At 40.5% G+C, this 21907-nt stretch overlaps 2 protein-coding genes across 10 annotated transcripts in view; one reads left to right on the top strand and one right to left on the bottom strand.

Annotated features, from left to right (window-relative positions):
* LOC131676950 (uncharacterized) overlaps positions 1–21907 on the bottom strand; it is a 69705-nt gene that overhangs the window by 10941 nt on the left and 36857 nt on the right. The window lies entirely within an intron of this gene.
* LOC131676951 (beta-3 adrenergic receptor-like) lies at positions 195–21021 on the top strand. 5 transcript variants are annotated; one of them, XM_058956400.1, is made up of 6 exons: positions 195–596; positions 989–1391; positions 12300–12697; positions 14165–14299; positions 19420–19569; positions 19652–21021. In XM_058956400.1, exons 3-6 carry the CDS (start codon positions 12445–12447, stop codon positions 20623–20625), a joined length of 1512 nt encoding a protein of 503 aa, XP_058812383.1. In that variant the 5' UTR covers positions 195–596; positions 989–1391; positions 12300–12444; the 3' UTR covers positions 20626–21021. The 5 variants fall into 5 exon arrangements, with proteins under 5 accessions (XP_058812383.1, XP_058812382.1, XP_058812381.1 ...); XM_058956399.1 differs by having other exon boundaries at positions 195–734; XM_058956398.1 differs by having other exon boundaries at positions 195–1036.

Here is a 21907-nt window from a genome sequence, read left to right as displayed (position 1 = left end):
TGTGATCAGTGCAGAGTACTATGTGACAGTTATTATTTACCCATCAAATAACACTTTCGCAGGTGTGCTTTCTAGTTATTATACCGCCGAAAGCAATGCAATGGTTCTGCGAAGCTGTTTAAACAAACCCTTTAGCGACGCACGTCACCACCACTTACCATGCGATTGCTAGGCGTCATTCATACCGGCTAGATTCCACGGCAATCTTGTGCCAAACCCTACCCGACTGATAGGAGCTGATATCTTCCGACCGAAATCGGGTTTGTGTTTGCACCAAAAAAAAAGGTTTATCTACGACAAGTGACAAACGGTTGGTAATTCTATGGGTTTTAGAGAGAAAATCAGTTCGTTTTTTTATCTTTTCAGAATTCCGACCTGTTACGTTACGTGGCAACGAATCAAAATTCAAACATTTTCGAATAATCGACATTCAGATGTTCTTTTTTTTGCAAACTTTCAAGATCGACGCACCGCGAACGGATCGGCCCAACCAGTGTACTCAAACGAGTCACCAGTCGTGAAAACATCGGTTCTTCAATTAATAATCAGTGATGATCGGGCCAACGATAAACGTTACACGCGGTCAATAGTTTATGGTGATTTTTTCCCGCTTCTGTGCTAAGAGAACAATTGCACCTCCGGTGTGAGAAATAGTGCATTGGTGGTGTAGTATGGGAAAGTGCATACCGATGAACAAAATGTGTTAACCTGGTGAATGAAAGAATTGACGATAGGTCTGAAATTGCATAAAAAGTATAGTGTTCAAACTGTTGCCATCAGAGACCGGAGGAAACAAAAAAAAACGAAGAGGAGTTATTTGATCTGATTAGGCTCACAGGAGTGAAAGAACTCTGAAAAACCCGTCGGTAATTGGTGGAACCGGTAGTGTTAATTCAGCACCGACCCACCCAACAACCGAAAGCGAGGACTTTTTTCTAGTTTTTTTTTTGTTTTCCTGTTGAAAATGCAAATCAAACGATTTTTTTAGACGGAACCACAGAAAGAGTTTGGTGCGGAAAAATTTGCTGCTTGAAAGGTGAAAAATTGTTTCTAGTTGTGTCGGGTTGTTTTCGGTACGATGATATCATAGAACGGAAAAAGTTACTCGGTTCGAATTACTGAAGTGCAGTGACTCAGGGAAACATTAATCATCTTCGATTCGTACGGACTAAGATATGTACCGTTCGACCGAATGCAGTTGACCGAGATATGAATTGAACTTGAGTATGTGTGCGTTAGTGTCGTTACTGCTGGTACATAAATAGATAGCGCGTGATAAGCTACCGGTCCTAACGAATGATTAAACTAATCGGATAGCGATAAGGTATGATTTAATTAAGCCTGAAGCGAAAGATTTACGTCCCGGGCTTCGAAATAAATAGACATGACAGGTAAGGTCATTCTCGTGTCACGTGTGATGAACAATAACCGGTGGGTGATGGGTGTTAACTGTGTTTTTCGCGGAAAATTTTGCCGAAGGTCGTTCAACTAAAACAGTCATGGTTTATTGGTTCAGTAATATGGGAAGCGTCGATTGGAAAAGTTTGAAAAGCAATCAATATTTTGTGATACATGTAAATGATGGATTGGTAGCACGAGGAGAGAAATATCTATTTTAGATGTTTTTCTGGTTAGATTATAGAGGTTTTACCCAGGGATGTAATGCACCTCAGAGCTAGTAGCTGAGCGTTAGTATGGGCTGGTGCAGAGTATGAAAAACACAAAACATAAAAAAGGCCCATAAACCCTCTCGGTCTCCTCGATGCACCACTATCAAGGCGTAATGCAATAACCATCTTAAAGTAATTGTCTGTCAGAGGTTTTTTAGCACTGATGCACGCAATATGCTTGATAATACCCCTCAGTCTAGGGGAGGGAGTTTTTATTTTACCAATACAGTGAAGACCCGATTTTATCTACCCCCGATTTTATCAGCTTTTTGAACCGATTTTAGCAGCTTCATATGAAAATTGATAGTTGGTAGTTTGATGGGCTCTAGCAGACGAACCAAGTTGAATTCGAGGGTTCAAGGTCATTTAGCCGAAAGCTGTTTGGCCGAAATACATTCGGCCGAAACGGTCATCCGGCCGAATGTTGTCTGGCCGAATGCTATTTGGTCGAAAGGGTCATTTGGCTGAATGATATATGGCATAAAGAGTCACTTAGCCGAATGCTATTTAGCCGAATGGGTCATCTGGCCGAATGCTCTTCGGTTGAACGTCATTTAGCAGAATATTTTTTGAACTACAGTGAAAGGTTAAAAATAACGACATTTTTTGGGTTAATGGATTCAGGAAGAGTGAAAACTGGATTGCCTTCTTTGTAAGAACTAAGGGTACCTTTTCTACAAAACATTCCCGAGAACTACATGAATTGGCAATTTACTATACAAATGAGGAAAAAAAAATATTTTTCGCACTGCGTGTTGCTGAATAAATATGTATATTTAACTGGCGAATTACGCTATGTAGGACAAAAAAATATAGGTTTGCATTTAGCTGGTATGTTTATTATCGACTAGAAAAAGAAAACATTGTAGTAAGTTCGTGTGGATGAATATTTTAAAAAGGTTTAGCAAGAACAGCTCATGTTAAAAAGAAGAAAGGTAACACGATTTTTTAGATGAGCTTCACAAATAATATAAGACAAAAATAAATCGAGTACGATGTCAATTAGTGTGATTTTTCCCACTAGAATTATGAGGTCAAACAATCGCGTTGTCATGTATTATTCAACTAAATACTCGTATTGCCTAAATAGCGTTCAACGGAATTGTATTCGGACAAAAGGTATTCGGCCGATCTACATTCGACTGATCGACATTCAACCGATTCACATTCGACCGATCGACATTCGGCCAATTGGCATTCGGCAAATCGTCATTCGGCCAAATGGCATTCGGCCAATTGACCCGTTCGACCAAATGATCTCTTCGGCCAAGTGGCCTTCGGCCAAATGACATTCGGCCAAGTGGCATATAATCAGGAAAAGTTATGAGGCCATATCTAGGGACTAAAGAAGAATATTTCCAGATCTTCGGTTTCTTAAAAAGAAAGAAAAATAATATAAATAAAATTAACCCATTTTATGTTATAAACCGTCATACATAAATGGTCACCCAAAAAATGAGTCCCACTATATAACGTAATATTTCATTTATTCTTGGAATAATAAAGTATCGGAATAAGCAAAGTTTGGCTGCCAAAAAATGTCTACGGAATTTTACAGTTTTTTTTTTTATTTTACAGTGTTGGTTCCTTCAACAATAAATCGAATTTTAGTGCTACCTGTAAATTTGTGGAACATATTAAATTATTCAATTAGGATTTTAACATGGAAAAGTAAAAAACTGTTTTTAGGTCAAATTTACAAAAAATGACAATTTCACCTCGAAACTTACGTCTGATTTCGACGATATCTTCAACAAAGTTATTCAAAACATAATATTTTACAACTTTGTCGAAGACATCTACCCTAAAAAAAATCTTTGAATTTTTTTTTTTCGGGTACTCTAATCCAATTGAAAAAATATTTACAGAGTTGCAGAATAATGTTGTGATCATATCTTACAACGAAATGCTGGCTCTAAAATGACATCTAAGGCCTCAAATAGGTTTACTCCCACCCTTTTGATTTGGTCCCACTGTGTAGTTTATTATTTCTTCAAATAATGTGCACAGAGTGCGAAAAACAGCGATGTAAAATCAAGCTGAATTAAGGGGGTACATACATTTCGAAAGAAGTGACATAGAAATAATTACCCGTGACAGATATCTTAAAAGTTCGCCCAGATAAGCTGGGAGTTGTGATTTTTTTTATTTCTATTATAGAGGTTATACTCTTAGAAGGGGGTTGTTTTTCGGTTAGAAAAATCTCTGAAAAAATCTTAATTTGCGCGATTGGGAATCGCACCCAGATGGGAGGGTGGAGATAGCGTAGTTGGTAAATCGATTGCCTTGTACGCAGATCACCTGGGTTCAAATCCCAACCCCGCACATAGGGTTCGAGATTTTTCTAAAGAGATTTCTCTAACCCGACAAAGAGGCGAATGACCCTAAGGTTAAAACCTCTATAATCAAAATAAAAAAAGCACCCAGATGGATTGCGTATAAGGCAATCGATTTACCAGATATGCTAATTCCGACCCCTAATTGTGATATTTTGTCTAAAGCACGTAAATGACATTAGTGTCGATAAGTCTTTACAAAGGAATGCAGCGTACCCGTAGCGTACGTACCCACTAACAACATTGAGATCGGTGGTGTGGTCATCGATTCGAGTTTGTTATGCGTGAATCTACTGAAGTACGTGAATGGCTGTTTCAAGCACACGTTGCTTCATTAACCGAAGTTTTTAAATGGCACTGGCACTAGACGGGACAGAATTGTGTGTTCCTGCAAACTCGTATTGGGTGACCTTTGGAGGAACTGCTTTGCGCTTAATTATGTCTTATTCGAGAAGAATCGTCTACCTGTTAGGTTATTAATACCGTGCGTCATGCTTGAAAATGTGCAACTTTAGCAATAAGCCCTCGATGTGAGCGAACTTGAGACCACGTTTATAAATTCGTAAGTGCTAACATATTGACTTGATCACCGGAGCGTTTTTATATAATCGAGATTGCGGGCGTAGATGTGCGCGGATGATCACAATTGCAAGTTTGCATTCGTGACCAAATTAGTATTTTCGCGAAGGGCACAAGAATTTTAACGTTACAGAGTTTAATTGCGTGTATATTTTTATATCACCTCTGTTAACGTGTTACAGCTTGACGTGACTTTGAATTTGTTCATTCAACAGCGTAGCCGTTCGCGCAAAATTTTAAATATTTGCCTAAGCCGCCAATCTGATGATTAATTTGTAGTGTACGATTCAGATGAAGGAAGAAAGTGAGCTCCCCTGTCTTACAAGTTCCGTATTTTTCAATCGCGCGAGTGCGGGTAGTTATATGTTGGCGCTTGAGACCGCGTTTTTAAATTTGTAAGTGCTAGAACGTTGACTTAATTGCCAGGACGGTGTAAGCAAGCGTTAATTATTGCGTTTATGACTAGGTTTGTATTATCGCGAAAGACTCGAGCATTTGTATTTAATTGTGTTTATTCATTTTATCGCGTGAGTGTCTATTAGGGTGGCACAAATTCTAGAATTCAGTAGAACCGATCTAAAACTACTCGCTATACGACCTCATTCAACCATGTAAAATGTTGATTTGATAGGTTGCACTATCTTTTAGCACAAATGGTTTAAAGTTCGTATGTGATTTAATATGGATAAACGATCCACATTATTTAATATTTCGTAGACCCGTTCCTATGTATTCTAAAAATATATGCCATGCTAATTTCGGTAGATACGAGTACCGTGTACAACTTCCCCGAAGAGTGTAATGGGCTGCAACTTCTGGTTCAAAAGTTATTCTTTATACAATGCTTAAGTGTCTACATCGTTGGTGAAAACGGAATTTATCTGGATACTCTGGCTGATACTTCAATCAAGTTAACCGTGATATGCTAGCCATAAAGCGAATTAGGCAGCTATCAACATGGGCGGTTTTATAGTTCAGATGCGAGCGTCATAAACAGACAATCTGAAGGACATGAGTTCGGTTCTTATTTTTTTAATATGTTAATGTTTTTGCTTCCTGTAAAGTGGGAACGTTATTATGTAGAATTGTTTGTTTCAAATAAAGATCTTCCGGACGGTTATATTTCTGACGTGTTATTTTATTTTAGCAAAGTTATGTTTTAACGTTATATTCAAGATGCTACTCCAATCCTAATCCCTGGATGATTCGTTCAAAAGTTTTGGTTAAAATCAAGTCGTGCTTCATGGCCGGAGACACTCTTGCTGGCGTATAGTGACAGGCTTACTCAATTAACCTACCTTCAGTTTACGGGGCACTCTATAGCAGTTCCAGCTCCACAGGGATGTGGTGAACATCAGTTGAGCTTCAAAATAACGGGAATCTTTTCCGCTTCAGTCTTGTTTCAATTTTAATTTACTGAACGTATATTATTGTACACAAAATATACATAAAAATAATTCTGTTACAATTCGATCCCAAGTCCTTTAGATCACATGATTCGGATGATACCATCTGGACTATATTTCCGCTTTACACCAACGGTATAACTGGTGACCACAACAAATACGTCAAGGTTCACTTGATTGAAGGTTCAGCTCGCCGGGTAGCCGGAGACAGTACTATTTTCATAACATTCAGGGCAACGCAAGTTTAATTTTGCAATAACTCATAAACCAATTATCATAGCTATGAACTGTCTTTAGAAGAAGTTGCTCTACTTGGCTGAATCAATAGAATGTAGCATACAATATATTTTTCATGGGCACCAGGCGGCATATTTGTGAATTTAATGAAAATGCATTATTTTCTCATAGTAAACTCCATACAAACTTAGAATCATTTGTGCTAAAACATGCTCCAATAGATTTGATTCAGATTTAGCGTAGGAGTTCGTTGAAGAAATACGAATTTTTCTAATTTGGTTCTGCGGTATTAAATTTTTTTCATACATCCTCGTGCCACCCTAGTGTCTATATATCGCGTATGCTATCGCTTTCTTAATTTTGCATTTACCAATGCGTTTCTATACCCGTGTAAAAATTAATGCAAATAATAATAATCGAAGAACAAAATGAATAAATCAAGCCTAAAATGAATCAAAATAATATTTAACGAAGACAAAAAAAATTAAGATACACGAATGACGTATTAGTTTATAAGAAAAAGTGGAAATTATGCTAGTTTGTAACGATAGTGAGAAGGGAGTCATACCAAGCTACGTAACTTTTTGTTACTTTCGACACTATGCGTTGGTTTAACTGAGCCGTTGACCAAGTACATATTCATGTGTGAAAAGGTAAAACCGAGTATTAGCAAGTGGTCGTCAGATCTTTTACAATCCAACCTGCTATCGTTGACAGAGATCCTTTTTGCTCACAACGGAAAACATTTGCTGCGTTATCCCAATACCGCGCCTTGGAAATTATTCAGTCTACCTACCGGAGTCGTTTTTCGAAATTGTATCTCACGAAGGTTGGACGTTAACAGTAGCGCAAAGGCGCATTAAAGCATGTCACTACTGTGGTTATTTCACAACATTCCCTAGCAACAATAAAATGCACACAACAGGCCATGATTTTTTTTGTTGATAGAGCACATATGTCTACATTAGACTGGTTCAATTTTTGACTTTTAGCTCCACCAGGCTCTACTGATTCCTTTTATTGCACTTAGTAATTGTGCAAATTTTGGTACCGATCGGTTGTGTCTACGAACCCTCCAAAAGTTTTAAAGTTTATATGGAAGTTTGTATGGAAAATCGGTTAACATTGAAAATAAATTCATAAAAAACACATTCGTGGAACATTGCAAGTTTATGAAAATTCGTTGAGAAAAGTTATTAATTAAAGAAGCAGCATGACTTCAAAACAAGTGGATTTTATTAGTAATCATATCAACCCTGTTTGAATAGCTACATCGTTATACAAATATAAACTAGACTTGCCACCAACCGCTCGCGTATGGCAGATACAGCTATTCAAACAGGGTTGCTATGATTAATAATAAAATCCACTTGTTTTGAAGTCATGCCGCTTCTTTAGTTAATAATTTTTCTCAGCGAATTTTCATAAACTTACAATGTTGCACGAATGTGTTCAGTAGAAGATTACATCTAGAAATATATAGTGTTCTGATTAATTGATTGATGAGGTGATTTTTTAAGAATTTACTTTCAATGTTAACCGATTTTCCATACAAACTTCCATATAAACTTAGAAATTTTTGGAGGATCCGTAGACACAACCTATCGGTACCAAGATTTGCACAATTATTAAGGGCCATAAAAGGGATCAGTAGAGCCTGGTGGAGCTAGAAGTCAAAAATTGCACCCGTCTAGTCTACATACAGCACCAGCAGAAGTTAATTGTACAAACTACAGCGCGTCTCCATCATTTTAAAATTCAAAGCACATTTACAGATGAGTCCAATAGTAAAATTGTTGACAAGCCTTTACCCTGAACTACATACTATACATTTCTCTTATAGAATTTATTCCAACAAACGTACGAGATTGCTTATCTCACAGTAATAACAACCACAATGGAGTGTGAGAGCTTTGCAGGCTTCTCAACACACTTTCCTTGGCGGCGACTCCCAACTTCAAACCAAACAGGAATACTTGTCGACGACATCTCCAGAGAGCGCACTTCTTCCAGCCACTAATCAGAAACGTCGAAATGCTTCCTGAAGTCATTATTCCATTATTTACGAAAACCCGAACCAAATTCCTCGACTGAATAAAAGCATCAATTTACTCGATGTGTGACACCATGTCCGGCTCCGGCAAAAACTTGTCCAACCACAGGCCGACATTCTGTCCAGACCGAGGGGTAACCCCGGCAGTCATTACAATCGACTCCGACTACGATGTCTATATGTTTGTCTCGAATCGACAGCCTCAGCATTAGTAGTGCAGGAAATCGGAAAGGAATTCTCCCCCGATCGTCGTCACCATTTACCGACCGCTCCATATTCAGCAGCGACGGGCCATTCCACCCTAACTCGTCGTCATCACTGCTGGAAACGATGGGCAAGACCAAGTTAAGCTACTAGCTTTTATTTTTTGCTTCTTTCCATCACCAATTAGCACATGATTTCAATTTACAGCTCTTCGTTGCAACAAAAGTGCACTTCTGTGAGAGCATAGCATACCAGGCCAGGAAGCCGTTGTAGCTGGGCGGGCTGGCGGGAACAGTGAGGCGACGACGATGACGGGAAGGGAAACTATTCGGAAATGTTATTCTACTCGTTATTGGAGGTGAGGGCAAACTTTTGCAGACCTTTCCCCGAGATTGGAGACAAGTGCGGGTCGGCAGTGGGAATTATTGCAAACCGGAATGCATTATTTAAAAATTCAACACTTTCGGTATGCAGATGAAATAGGGCCAACACTAACGCATTCCGGTTTGATTTTTTTTTCTTAGTTCTGAGGCGGTGAGTTAGTGAAAGCAACGGTTTTGGTCGGGAACAGTCGGAATTGAAAAGTATGATCAAATATTTGGGGAGCGGAGAACAGAGTTTTTGAATCGTTTGTTTTTGCCCCGATCCGAAATTGTACGATTTGTGCATTTCAGTAGTTTTTTGAGACTGTTGGCATAGTAAAAATTTACTTTGGAACTGCTAGGGGAAAACGTCGGGATGATTTGCAGGACCGACTACTTTTTTTCGCATGAGCAGTTCATTTGAATTTTTTAATAGCCATCGAAGTTCTGTAATCTGTAAACGAGCTTACTTTTTTAAGTAGAATACAGGGGCTCCGTTTCAAAATGCCCTTCCGGTGCAGTTTTCCGGTTTAGGAACACGAATAAATATCGTTCAGTTCTGAATGAAATAACAAGAATTTTGCTCTACCTGATCGGCAACATTACGGAACGATTTTATTTTATTTTTTTATTTCGATTATAGAGGTTTTAATCTTAAGGTCATTCGCCCCTTGGGATTAGAAAAATCTCTTATGAAAACTTTCTAACCCGGGACTCGAACCCAGGTGCGCTGCGTACAAGGCAACCGATTTACCAATACGCTACGCCCACCCCCAGGGAACGATTTTAAATCTATGGTCGGGTTGTAATGTTTTCGAACCCGAAAGCTTGAAAATTGAAAAACTCGAACCCGTCGGCTTCAACAGATGTAAGAAACCCTATTAACAACAGTAAATCAAAGCGAGAATGGCAATAAATCCGAGCAGGTTGCTCGCATTTCCTCTCTTGCTTTTCTGTAAATTGGTTTCGACCTTTACGTCATTTGCCTACTATTCTCTTATGCATACCAAGGCTCCTTGCGTTCCTGTAAACTATGGAGTTTTGCTGAATTTTCCGATCACCAATAATTGTTAGCTTCTAAATCGCTGTTCGTTCTTTTATAGATAACGATTTAAGAGCAAACCAAATACAGATAACATTTTTGTGAAATAATGGTTAGGTTTAGGTCAATAGTATGTTCAGAAGATTTATAGTAAGTAATTCGAGTCATGTTTTGGTTAGAAATTTTAGTTCCACATTTTACCGCATAGAGTGCGCCAACACTAACTTTTCACCGGAAAGAGATAGAGATTAGATGTCTTCCACAAAGTTGTAGAACAAGAATTTTTAAATATTTTTTCCGAACATCTCGATATTCTATCTCACTTCTATAAAAAGTTAGCGTTGGCGCCCTCTATGCGGTCACAGGTGGAACTAAAATTTTCTAACCAAAACATAACTCGTATTATGTACTACAATTCTTCTGAACATACTATTCAGCTAAATCTAACCATTATCTCACAAAAATGTATAGTTGGTGGGAATCGAGTACCGATACACAACCATGCACTGCTAGGTCCCATGCAAAACTGACTCAGACATCACTTCATTAAAAGTTTAATAACCTCTTTTAACGGATTAATTAGCAGTCTTCGACAAAGGTGTAGGCAATTAAATTATCTTTCTTATTTTCACTTACAGTGATAATACGATGCATACAGTGCCACCAAGTGGTGAAAACGTGAGTGTGGGTTTTCTCCATGTAAATTCTCGAAAAATCCCATACAAACTTCAGGCACGTTGGTCCGGTAGCTAGACTTTTCCGATTTGCTTCAAATTTGGAGCAAGTACTCCTGGTGGGACTAGGAAGCGACTCAGGGGTGGGCCGATAGAGTTATCAAAAATTCATCATTTTCTGGGCACTCTAAGCTACACTCTTAGAAAAAATTAAAATTACATTTGACGTAAACAAGGTAGCGACGTATTTTTCTGTCTGATAATAGAATTTTACTTGTTCTGATATGTAAAATTAAATATTGTGGTTCATTTGATGTAAAATTCAGACTGAATGACCTAGGAAATGCCGAACAACTAACTCACATTTTTACATGCAATTAAGTATAAATTTATGTCAATTGAGATGCTCCTTTTGTGTGCATCTGGCAAGACGTAAAGTTACAAGATTTTTTTTGCTTTGTACAGTGAAGACCCGATTTTATCAGCCTCCGATTTTATCAGCTTTTCGACCCGATTTTATCAGCTTCGTATGAAAATTGATAATTGATAGTTTGATGGGCTCTAGCAGACGAACCAACCTGAATTCGAGTAAATCCTTTCGCGAGCATATTTTTCTTATCTTAGAGATCCGAAATATGCAAAAATAATATTTTAATGAATGTTGCACTGTTAGACCCCCTTAAGGGAAATTTAAACAAAAATAATTAGAAAGGGTTATGAGGCTATTTCTAGAGATTAATGAAGCATACTTTAAGAGCTTCGGTTTTTAAAAAAGAAAAAAATATGACCCGATTTTATCAATGTCGCTGTTTTATCAGCCCAAAATTCACTAAGGGGCTGATAAAAACGGGTTTTCACTGTATTACACGCACTATTTCAACACCCCCTTCGTTAAGTTTTGTCACACGCTTGCTTGGTCACAGCGCCGAGGAACAAATTTGCTGCAAGGAAAGCAGCTGTCAACCGTCCTTCTGCTCAGACTGAAATTTCATTCTTAGTGGAGTGAATCGACATGACTGGTCACAGTAGAATATTTAAATAGTCCAAAATGTGCTTTAAGATGTTAAAAATGATATCCCGCAACATGGAAGACGAAACCAATATACAAATGTTCAAATTTTCAATTCGGTCGCAACGCCTCTTATGTATATTCCGTGTGTTCTGAAAACTTAAACCGCGTTTTTCTCGAAACCACTTTTTTGAGCTGGCCGGAAATGTAATTCGAACAAATGATTTTTGATTGCTTTGAAATTTTCACAGCATATTCGAGAGCGAAAAAACAGATGCATTTACGCTCCCGTTGATTCGTTTTGGTTGTTGACGAGTTGATAAAAATTAGTAAATCAAAACATATTCTAACCTGAGCCGTTTTTTGTAAATAGGTATGTTTCTGGAGAAATATTGAAGATTCAATTTTATATCAATTTGCGAAAATTGATTTGTCAGTTATCAAATGATTATTTGGAACCCAACCAAAATCATATGAGCAAAGAATCTTTCGGGAATTTGCAATGAAATATGGCAAAATATTTTTACCACCGATCTGTTCTTGAAAAGAGCCAACAAAGAATCCAAACTCATACCCCGAAGCTTCACACGATCCTTTTTCCCTCGATGTACTTACAGCTACCCTCATTCAAGTTTCATCAAACCAACTCCCATCAACCATGTATAATCATGAAGGAGGCAGCCCACAGCCCAGAACATTTAACATATTCGTGTTATTTCCGTTACAGATATTCGGTACGCCTATTTCGAACATGAGCTCATCCGCCGCGAGGATGCAAATCACCCGTTAGAATTCTGCATCACGTAGAGCACTTACACTCTTATCCCATCACCACACAGCCACACACACACCCACCCAACACGCGTACAGCAATGAACGATACTCTGGTGCAAGTGCGCTATTTCCTGCTGCTAAGCCCAACCCGGCCGGAATTGAAGCAACTGATTCTCCAGCAGCGGTGGAGAGATGATGAGGATGAAAACCAGCCAAGGTCGGAAAATGTGCTCTCGGATTCGGAACAGACGCAGCTGCTACTGTACGATATCTTCATTCCGCTGCTCGGTACGCTGATAATCGTTCTTAATCTGGCAGTCGTTACCTCGAGCTTACTGCTTCTGCGAAAAGGTTAGTAACTATGTTTGGCTAGCGATAGGGATAAATTGTATACTATTTGTTACCCCTGCCAGTTCTTCACAGATTGTTGGATTGACACGGTACGGCTGTGCAGTGTTGCCAAGATCTGTACCACTAATCTGTCCAATGCATGAAATTTACACCAGAAAAAGCGGATAGAAAAGGAAGCGGATAGAAAAATTTGCCATCGATGGTTAAATAAAGCTCTTCGTGTAAAGCACAAGAAAGATAGAGATAGAATACAGTACAAGTATTGAAAGGCACTTGTACATAACTTACAACTTGCAAGTTTGTAGATAGAACACTGTGATTGAATAGACAGATACGCCATGATTGCCACTATAGGTAAGGAATTAGACTAATTGGTCTTCTCTGCTTTTTCATTTATTGCTCAGTCTCGATTACTTTCCTCCGTGTCTCAACACACACGCACTTCGGAGTGTTCAACTTTGACGATAAATTTCCTGAATCAAAGTTGGCTGGGTAGGCATTACTATTCTATAGCCAATCGTAGTCTTAGCAACTGTCTGTCTATTATTATTTTCGGAGAATGCTTCTAACCATTGACAGTTATTTCTTATTTAATTGAATTCACAGGAACTGCCTCTATAGCGTTATCATCTCAATATCAGCGAGGGTAGATATGAAGGAGGTAGAAGCTTTTCCAAGTAGTCATTAGTAATCGTTTTGTGCTGCATAAAGTTTGAAGAAGTCTCATCGTCAAAGCCGGGAATATGTTTCAGAGTTGAAATATTACCGTGAAAAATAGGTCAGACAGAGGAGACCATGGAACATACATTCTCCAAAAAAGGCAACACATACGCTTAATTATAGCATACTTGAGATTTTTCCAGTTTACTGTAGCCCTTAACAGTCCAGAGTAATTTTCGTTGAACAAAAACCTGAGTTAGATAATCCTTGAACTTAAAACGGTAGTAATCAACCCACCGCCCTAGCACGTCATCCTAGGCAAAAAGTATTCAAATTGATTCCAAACAAGACTCGGTGCTAGATTGGTACGAGCAGCCGCCTATATGCATTCAGGTTAAGATTTTCCTGCCTGGGTACAATCTCGGAAAGGTCCGGAAAACACTCCAGCAACTTGCCTCCCATTTTCCCTACCAAAGCTTGGTAAAATGTACAACCGAACGAGCCATCGTTCGCCCATCTATGTAGATACGTACATATGCATAATGCCACACGGAAAAGAAGTGAAGCTCAACTTGTACGCCTCCTCATTGTGGATCGTTCTACATTATGAATGGTGGGGTACAGTGGGGCAAGAGAGTGTAGTTGGATGCAATTTTGCACAAGAATTTAGGATGAAGATGAGGCGTTTTGCACTTCCTGCTCATCTGATTCCATATGCACAACGGAGCGCCAGGCAAAATCAAGCTCTAACACGCACACACATACATAGCATACAAATTGAACAATTCATCTATTCTGTTCTTCCAGGTCAGCAACCATATACGACGTACTTGTTCCTGGGAAATGTGGCCGCCGCGGATCTGCTGATGGGATTCGCGGTAATATACGGGCAATATGCGCCCAAGGAAATCCGAGGGGAGGACAATTGCGCCTTTCTGATTGGTAAGTTGAATGTCTATCAAATCTGTCTCACTCAACCTAGCACGGCATTTCAATTAGTCAACGCGCACCGACCAAGCAAGCCTTGCTTCCTCTCGCCAGGTTCCGCTTTCTGTGGGATTGAAGGATAATTGATTTCCACGCGCCACAGAGAATGTGGCATCAATTTCCCGATTTGTTTAGCTCTGGTAAATGGCGCTTCAAAATGATAAAACAAATGTGACCATTAGGGTGGCGAAAAAAATATATTTTTTTTGCTACTCAATTTGAAGTATCTAAGGAATGTTCGAGTTCCATTCTTCTGGACGTTTTTCTTGGTTATCACATTAATTGGTTAACGTCTACAGTTATCAAAAGTTGAATCTTCGTTAAAGGAATTCAAATTGTGCACCACCCTAATGGACATTGACTGTAGAAAACTCCCCGTGCAGAGCTAGAAACACAACACGGAAGCAGGCAGCGAAGAAAAACCTTGGAATTTTTTTACATATCGGGAATTAATGTTGTGGAAACATGTTGCACTAATTGCGCCCATGAGATTGTTTTCGAGCAAAGTGGATATATTTTGCGGTTTTACCAACCGATGTCGTCCTGTCGCAGGCTAATGAGTAATGATAGCGTGCCGGAGTAGAAGCTGTAACTTTATCGGAGTAATAGGAGGGATGCATGTGGCCAAACTTATACATTGGTTTTTTGTTATTATTTTATTTTCTGTCTTGAAAGCCGCACGAAATCATCGTTTCGCCAGCACACTCAGAGGTGCGTAGATGACATGTACAAGGTGGCTCCATAAAACGGTCTCCTAAAGATTTTGTAATATTTCCTTCATTTCATCGACAAAAATTCTGAAAATTTGGCAAAATACTTCTTGAATCGTTCAGGAAAATGTATTTTAAACTTATTCGAAATGTGACCCTTTCGACTTAATTATTTGCGATAGTCTTCGAGGAAGACTGAAACAACTGACTCGCACAGTTTCTTCTGGAAAATTGTTCCATGCTTTTTCAATTTCAAACATTAGAGCATCCTTATAACACTTTGAATTATTTCACATTGCAAATTTGGGTGGGTTAATATCCGAAAATAAAGGAGGCCACTTTTCCTTGGTCCAAAACGCCTTTAAATTATGGTGACACTACGTTTGCATGCTTTTTGTCCCATGTGCTGGTGCTGAATCTTGGGTAAAACAAATCCACAAGTATCTGAGAACTCATTTTCGATCGATAACAAAACTTCTTCTGAAAAAGTTCCAGGTAGAGACACTGGTTGATTTTACACCACCCGGAATCCGGAAAACTAGAGATTTTTCACCACTTGAAGCTACTGCAGCCCAAATCATAACCGAATCCAGTTTTTGCATCCTTTACACGTTTATCGCTGGGATCAATGGAATCGAAATTTTTACTGTGCACCCTATCAGTTTGACGGTTAAATTTGCGGCTTACATCGAATAATTTCTCATCCGAATAGATAACGATGACGGCAAGATGATCAGCGTGCCAACCCTTTAGCATTCTGCATCTTTTCCATTCTCTTTTTCTGTTGCCTCAGAAAGAAGCTGGTGTTGTCGGAGTTAGTATGGATATAAACCAATATCTTTTTTCGCCGACGTTTGAACCGTCTTACGTGACACATTGTAGTCCTTAGCCATTTGGTACATAGATCTGGCTGGATTGCAACGTATTTTGTTGGTAGCAGTTTTGATCAATGTCTTCGTCATTGAAGAACGAGGCCTTTTCGATCCTGGACGTCAAGATGTTCCACTTCTATCTTGCAATTGCAATTCACTTCGAGCAGCTTCGCTATGTCTTCTATGGACCTCTCTTTCGTTAAAAGTTCCAAAACTGCACAGTGCTTGGATTCACCCCCTACCCATAGTTCTGAAATTTAGAAATATCACTAATCAATTATTACATTAATTTTATCGTAGAAGAAAATATTTCCACATGCACTTGAAATTGATTTGTTCCCAATGATTTGTAATTGAATTTTAAGAGATCAAAACAATCAAACCGTTTAAAAAATCCACAAACCGTTTTAAAAAGCTTAGGTGCTCCATATTGACGATTCTGCCTGAAATAGATTGAGGAATTTCGGTTTTCCGCATTGCTACCGAAAGATGTTCTGAACATACGTTTACTTCGAACTTTAATACAACATTGGTACACAGTTTTCCGACCGATTATTGCAAACACTATCTAATTTCGTTCAGTACAATGAAAGTTACCAGCGTTCACAATCTCTACCTCTTCTTTTTTCGAAATTTTGAAAGGGGTCCTGTATTAAAAAAAACCTATAGAAGTATACTATAAAAGTACAATAACATAGTAACATAAAAGTACAATACAAATACAAAAAAAATTACCATAACAATACCTCAACGTAAAAACAATTAAATACTACAAGAATGTGTTTAAAGTATCATAAAACTCCAATAAATTTACCAAAAAACTACTACAAAATAGGATAGGGACCATTCATAAATTACGTAACTTACTCCCTAGTGGTCAACGACACCACCATCACCAACCCTGAGGAAGCCAAGGGCAGGATATACACATGATCCGTGCCAAGTTTGACAAACATTGAAACACCATAACATGGTCTGAAAAATCCATAAATACAAAAAAACATGGTTTTATATGAGATCACCGAACCATGGTAACGGTATTTTCCTGAGTTGACCCTATTTAAAACACTATCAAAACCCCATTCAGTGGGAGTGGAATTGGACCATGACCATGGGGACATTATGGGTTTTTCGCTTGCTCGGACTACCTGATGCTTCGGCACCTCCCCTCGGATGCTAAAGAGTTCTACTAGACTCTTTCAGGACGATCTGTGAAGGCGGGCTCTTTCCAGAGGAATAGAAATTGGCCCACGTGGTCCCAGGTCCCAAAAAATGCCAGGGCACCTGTGCCCAGAGCGACTTCAGGCCAATGCGAAGACCCTGGAGAGGATGGTCAACCGGCGACTGACCATTTGATTGAAAACCCAGAAACTTCTCGACCCACACCAATTCACTTTCCGAAAGGAACTCGGCACTGGTGCCCATCTAGGCTCCCACGGAGTGGTGCTGAACAAAACAAGGTCCGAAAATCGCCACACTGACATCGACACCCTGGATGTGTCAAAAGCCTACAACACCGTCTGGCTCGAAGGAGTACTACAACAACTCAAACGACGGGGCATACAGCAGAACCTTGGCGCATTCGTCTAAAATTTTCTAACAAACCGCCGCTTCCAGGTCTGCATAGGCGGTACACCCTCGGACGAATTCCGCGAGACTACCGGTGTGCCGCAAGGATCAGTATTAGCAGTGACCCTATTTTTAGTGAGGATGAACTCGAGATAACATCATCCTGGTAATACTTGGGAGAACGATCCAGCGATGGGCACGTGCCACAAGTTTTCACATCGCCGCCGAAAAGTGTGGCACATATCACCCAGCCAACGCTCAACCAGTCCATCTCAACGACATCGCAATCTCGTTCCGACAGGAATCAATAGACCTCTGGATCACTCTCGACCGGAAGTTAATCATGTATCAGGGAAAACACAGACGCCGACCGTTTAGCCCTTTCCAGCAGACGCAGCCCGGGCAAGGCTCCCAGCCAAGACCCCCAGCCTACTGCACTGTTTTACCAACCTCTGGTGGAGATCCCAAGACCGTACGAATAAAATTTAGGGGTCAATCGACATCTGGACCGACCGAGACAGTCAAAGAGAACAGAAGGTAGAGTGCGGCTCATGCAACAACCGGCTCATCATCGAGCACCTGCTCTGCAACTACCGGTAGCTGGGAGACACACGGAGGCAGTACGACCTGATGGGGTCAATACGGTATGTCCTAGTCAACTACCCGTTACGGGAGGAGGTAATCCCCGGAGCTGTAGGGAGTTTCCCCGCGACCCAATGTGCTCACGAAAATCTGTCTGCACCAAGGTAAAGAAAGCCGGCTACCCGCTCCACTCCTCGGAATGGTGGGGAAACCCTCCGCATCATCTCTCAACCAGTCCAAGGCACCATCATCAAATGCAGACCTCTAGAAGTACACCTGAACGACTCTATAGGCTGGTGCCATATAAGGACCCTCTTCCACACCGCCTCGGCCATGGGGGCGCCCATGGCCCAACACAACGAAACATATACCACACAGCACCAGGAACACCGGCAAGTTCCCCCACAACGCACACCTACAATTAAATAATTTAAACAAAACAATAAAGTGTAACATTTATTACTCATAAATAGTCTTACTTTCATGGGCGAATGACGGATAGGTTAAAACCCAAAAACAAATAAAAAAATCACAAAAAGAACGCTGCGTAACATGGTTTTACTAAAGAAAAAGGTAGGTAATTTGTTATGGACTAAGGGAGGAGAGAGTCCAATAATACAAAAATACCGCTAAAACACATTAACATTGCCATAGGTATACTATTGAAGTACCACTAAAGTGCCAAGTAAACACCATAAAACCAAGAAATGTGAAAATCTAATAAAAGTGCCCTAAAATTCAATAAATAAATATACCATAGAAATACTATAAAAGAACCATAAAAATATTATAAATATTCCATAAATATACGCTAAAAAACTACCACTGTGCCTTATCGGCATAAACAGAACTTCTGCTCGGACGGGAAATCACGTTTGACTAGTCGTTCGATTGAAACACAAAGTGTGTATTAGTTTTAGGGATTTAGTGTCAAGCCGGCGGTAATCTATTCCGTCAAAAACTTAGTGTCGTTTTCTGAAGAGACGAAGTCGAAATGCACCCATGACTAATAAGTCTGTTAACTGATTATAGCGGCGGATAACGGCAAGTTACTACTTGCTGAAGTCATTTAAAACGACATCCTTACATACATTTAAAACTTGATTAAATGTCAATTATCAGTTGTGCCCCGCTGATCTGTACTCTGTCGATAATCGTAAATCAGAAAATAGAATAGAAAGGATAGAATATCGGACAAATATATAATTATGGGTAGTACTGCACTTCATCAGAATGCGTTGCCATTTCATATACCACCTATCGCTTCTCATCTCAACCACATATCTCCAGCACAACGACCAATTGTCACTAATGAGCACCAATTGAACTCATCCCTCTGCAGGATTAATTGTATCCACCACAATCGTCTCGGTGTACAGTGTGGGACTGATTGCCGTGGACCGCTACCTGTACATCGTCTACGGACTGCAGTACCAGCGCTACATCACACCAAGCCGGGCTAAACTTCTGATTGCTGCCACCTGGCTCATAGGTAAGTCGTAGGAAGGAATCACCTGTCAGAAGCTAATTTGCTATCATTGCATCGGGATTCAACTTACGTTCACTCATTGTAGGACTCATCATCGGCTTTCTACCGGCGTTCGGATGGCGTGGTGACACAGACAACGGGCGTGTCTGCTGGTTTATACGGTTAGCTCCACCCGCTCTCGTTATTCTGACCACTGTGGTCGGAATACTTCCGTTGATTTTGGTTATTGTACTGTACAGTATTATCCTGCACAAAGCCCTCCGTAGAGTGGCTCAGCTGAAAAAAGCTGGTCGTCAGCAACAGGGTGTATTATCGGGTAATCTGCGTCTATTCCGCGGTGGAACGGCGGCTGCTTCTAACGGAAACACAACGGATTCGGAGCAACCGCTGGCCGAGGAGCAGCCGAAGCCAACGAAATGTTTCCGCTGCTGTAGAAAGCGACCGATTGATGGACGACCTCCGGTTGACACCGTCTCAACCGGAAGACATCCCACCAAATGGAAGGCCATTAAGGTGGTCATGCTCACGACGGGATGCTTCACTGTAACATGGCTGCCATATTTCATCGCTAGCACCATGTACGTCCTGTGTGACCCAGAAACCAATCCCGATCTGTGTCGTGGCTTACAGTTTGCCATTGCCAGCCCGCTGGCCATTCTTGGTTTCACCAACAGTCTATTGAATCCCTTTATCTATGCCTGGTGGCACAACGGCTTTCGAACCTCAGTAAAGAAGCTGTGGAGAAAAATGTGCCGTTGTTGCTACAAGCAAAACAACAATAAATCATCCCTACGAAATCCGGTGGCAGCTACCAGCAGCGGTGGTGATGAAAGTATTGACAACGGGCAGCAACCACGAAGTTCCGATACTACGACTACAACCTCCGTTCCTGTTATGGGGAGCCCGTCTTACCGGGTATCATCAATGAACATGACTAACAACAACAACAACAACCGAACGCTTCCAGCCGTCATCACGTACGACAGCAGCACCAGTGACCTGGAAAATCAAACAACCGACACGGACATCGATCGCCCCAGAGCGCAAACGAGATTGTAGCCGTTTTGCATCCCTCTACTCGAACCGACAAAAACGACAACTTCGCACGTGCCAGCACCACCAGCAGCGCAAGTCTGAGTCAAGAATGACGATAAGTTATTTGTAAACTCATCCCAGCAACAGTATTAGCAGTCCTAGGAATAATAAATAACATTTGCAATGAATCCAGCTCCTCCAGTGCGTTTAGACGGCGGGCGAAATGGGATGCTGCTGATGCCGTTTTCTTTCTGTTCTCTCTCTCAGTTTGAATGTAGGTGTCATGGAGATGAATGGGATGTCAAGGAAATACAAACTTTGTTCGCCAACCATGTAACTATTCACGACGAGGCTATTTCATGTTTCTGCTGTGGACATTATGCTCTGGACGAGTTTTATTTCGAATAACAAGCTTTGGAACGTGAATTTTCTGGTGTTTTCATGTGTTTACTAACGTGGAGAAAACTTCAACAATGACCATATCAGAGACACCCAGCAGTGCTCGGATGTGTAAATTTCGCTGCCACATATCCTTACTCGTAAAATGACAACTAAAATCTCTGCAAACACTAGTCGAAATTTGAACTTAGTAAATTACTTTGACATATAAATTCAAACCAGTCAGTCTCTGATGGGTTACTAGGTATCTGCCCCTGCATCATCTCTTACACCTACCATGGATCAGTTGCTTTAATCTAGCTTCCACAGCTACATCGCCAAAGTGCCATTTCATGTAATTAACATTATTGGTGCCGCTTACGGATCCTTCCGCTCCCCGCCAATACATTGCCAAAGTTTGTAATCGTTTTACGAGCACTTGGAGAGAGTGACGTTTTAGCTAGAAGAGATGCGGTTGGTTCGCCTTCTGGGTGGGAACTGTTTGACACTACGGAAGCGGAAGTGATATCAATGCCGGAACGAGACAACATCGCCATCAAAGCCGGGATATTGTCGGTTAATTGTGGGATCCCTGTCCGCATTGCAGTCTAGGGATGAAGTTGACCTTCCAATGCGGGGTTATTAAGTTCAGTTCGCTGAAGTGGAACAAATTGTACCGGGTTTGTTAATAAGCGTATCTAACGCACAGGAAGAAGTTTCGCACGGACATAAATTCAGCGAATGCTTGACACTACCGCGAACCGGTGGAACAACTTTCAAACAAACAATATATGGGGTGCTACGCGCGGCGAGCGAGAAGTTTCCGCAAACGGCGAACGAAATAATTTATGACAATCGAGGAAAGGCAACAATCATTGCCGGTGGTGACCTTTGCCACTCCGGCGAGAATTGAAATTCCATGACCGAG

Source organism: Topomyia yanbarensis, chromosome 1, assembly GCF_030247195.1.
Source record: "Topomyia yanbarensis strain Yona2022 chromosome 1, ASM3024719v1, whole genome shotgun sequence".
In the NCBI taxonomy this organism is placed as follows: domain Eukaryota; kingdom Metazoa; phylum Arthropoda; class Insecta; order Diptera; family Culicidae; genus Topomyia; species Topomyia yanbarensis.
This window is presented reverse-complemented; position numbering and strand designations above follow the sequence as displayed.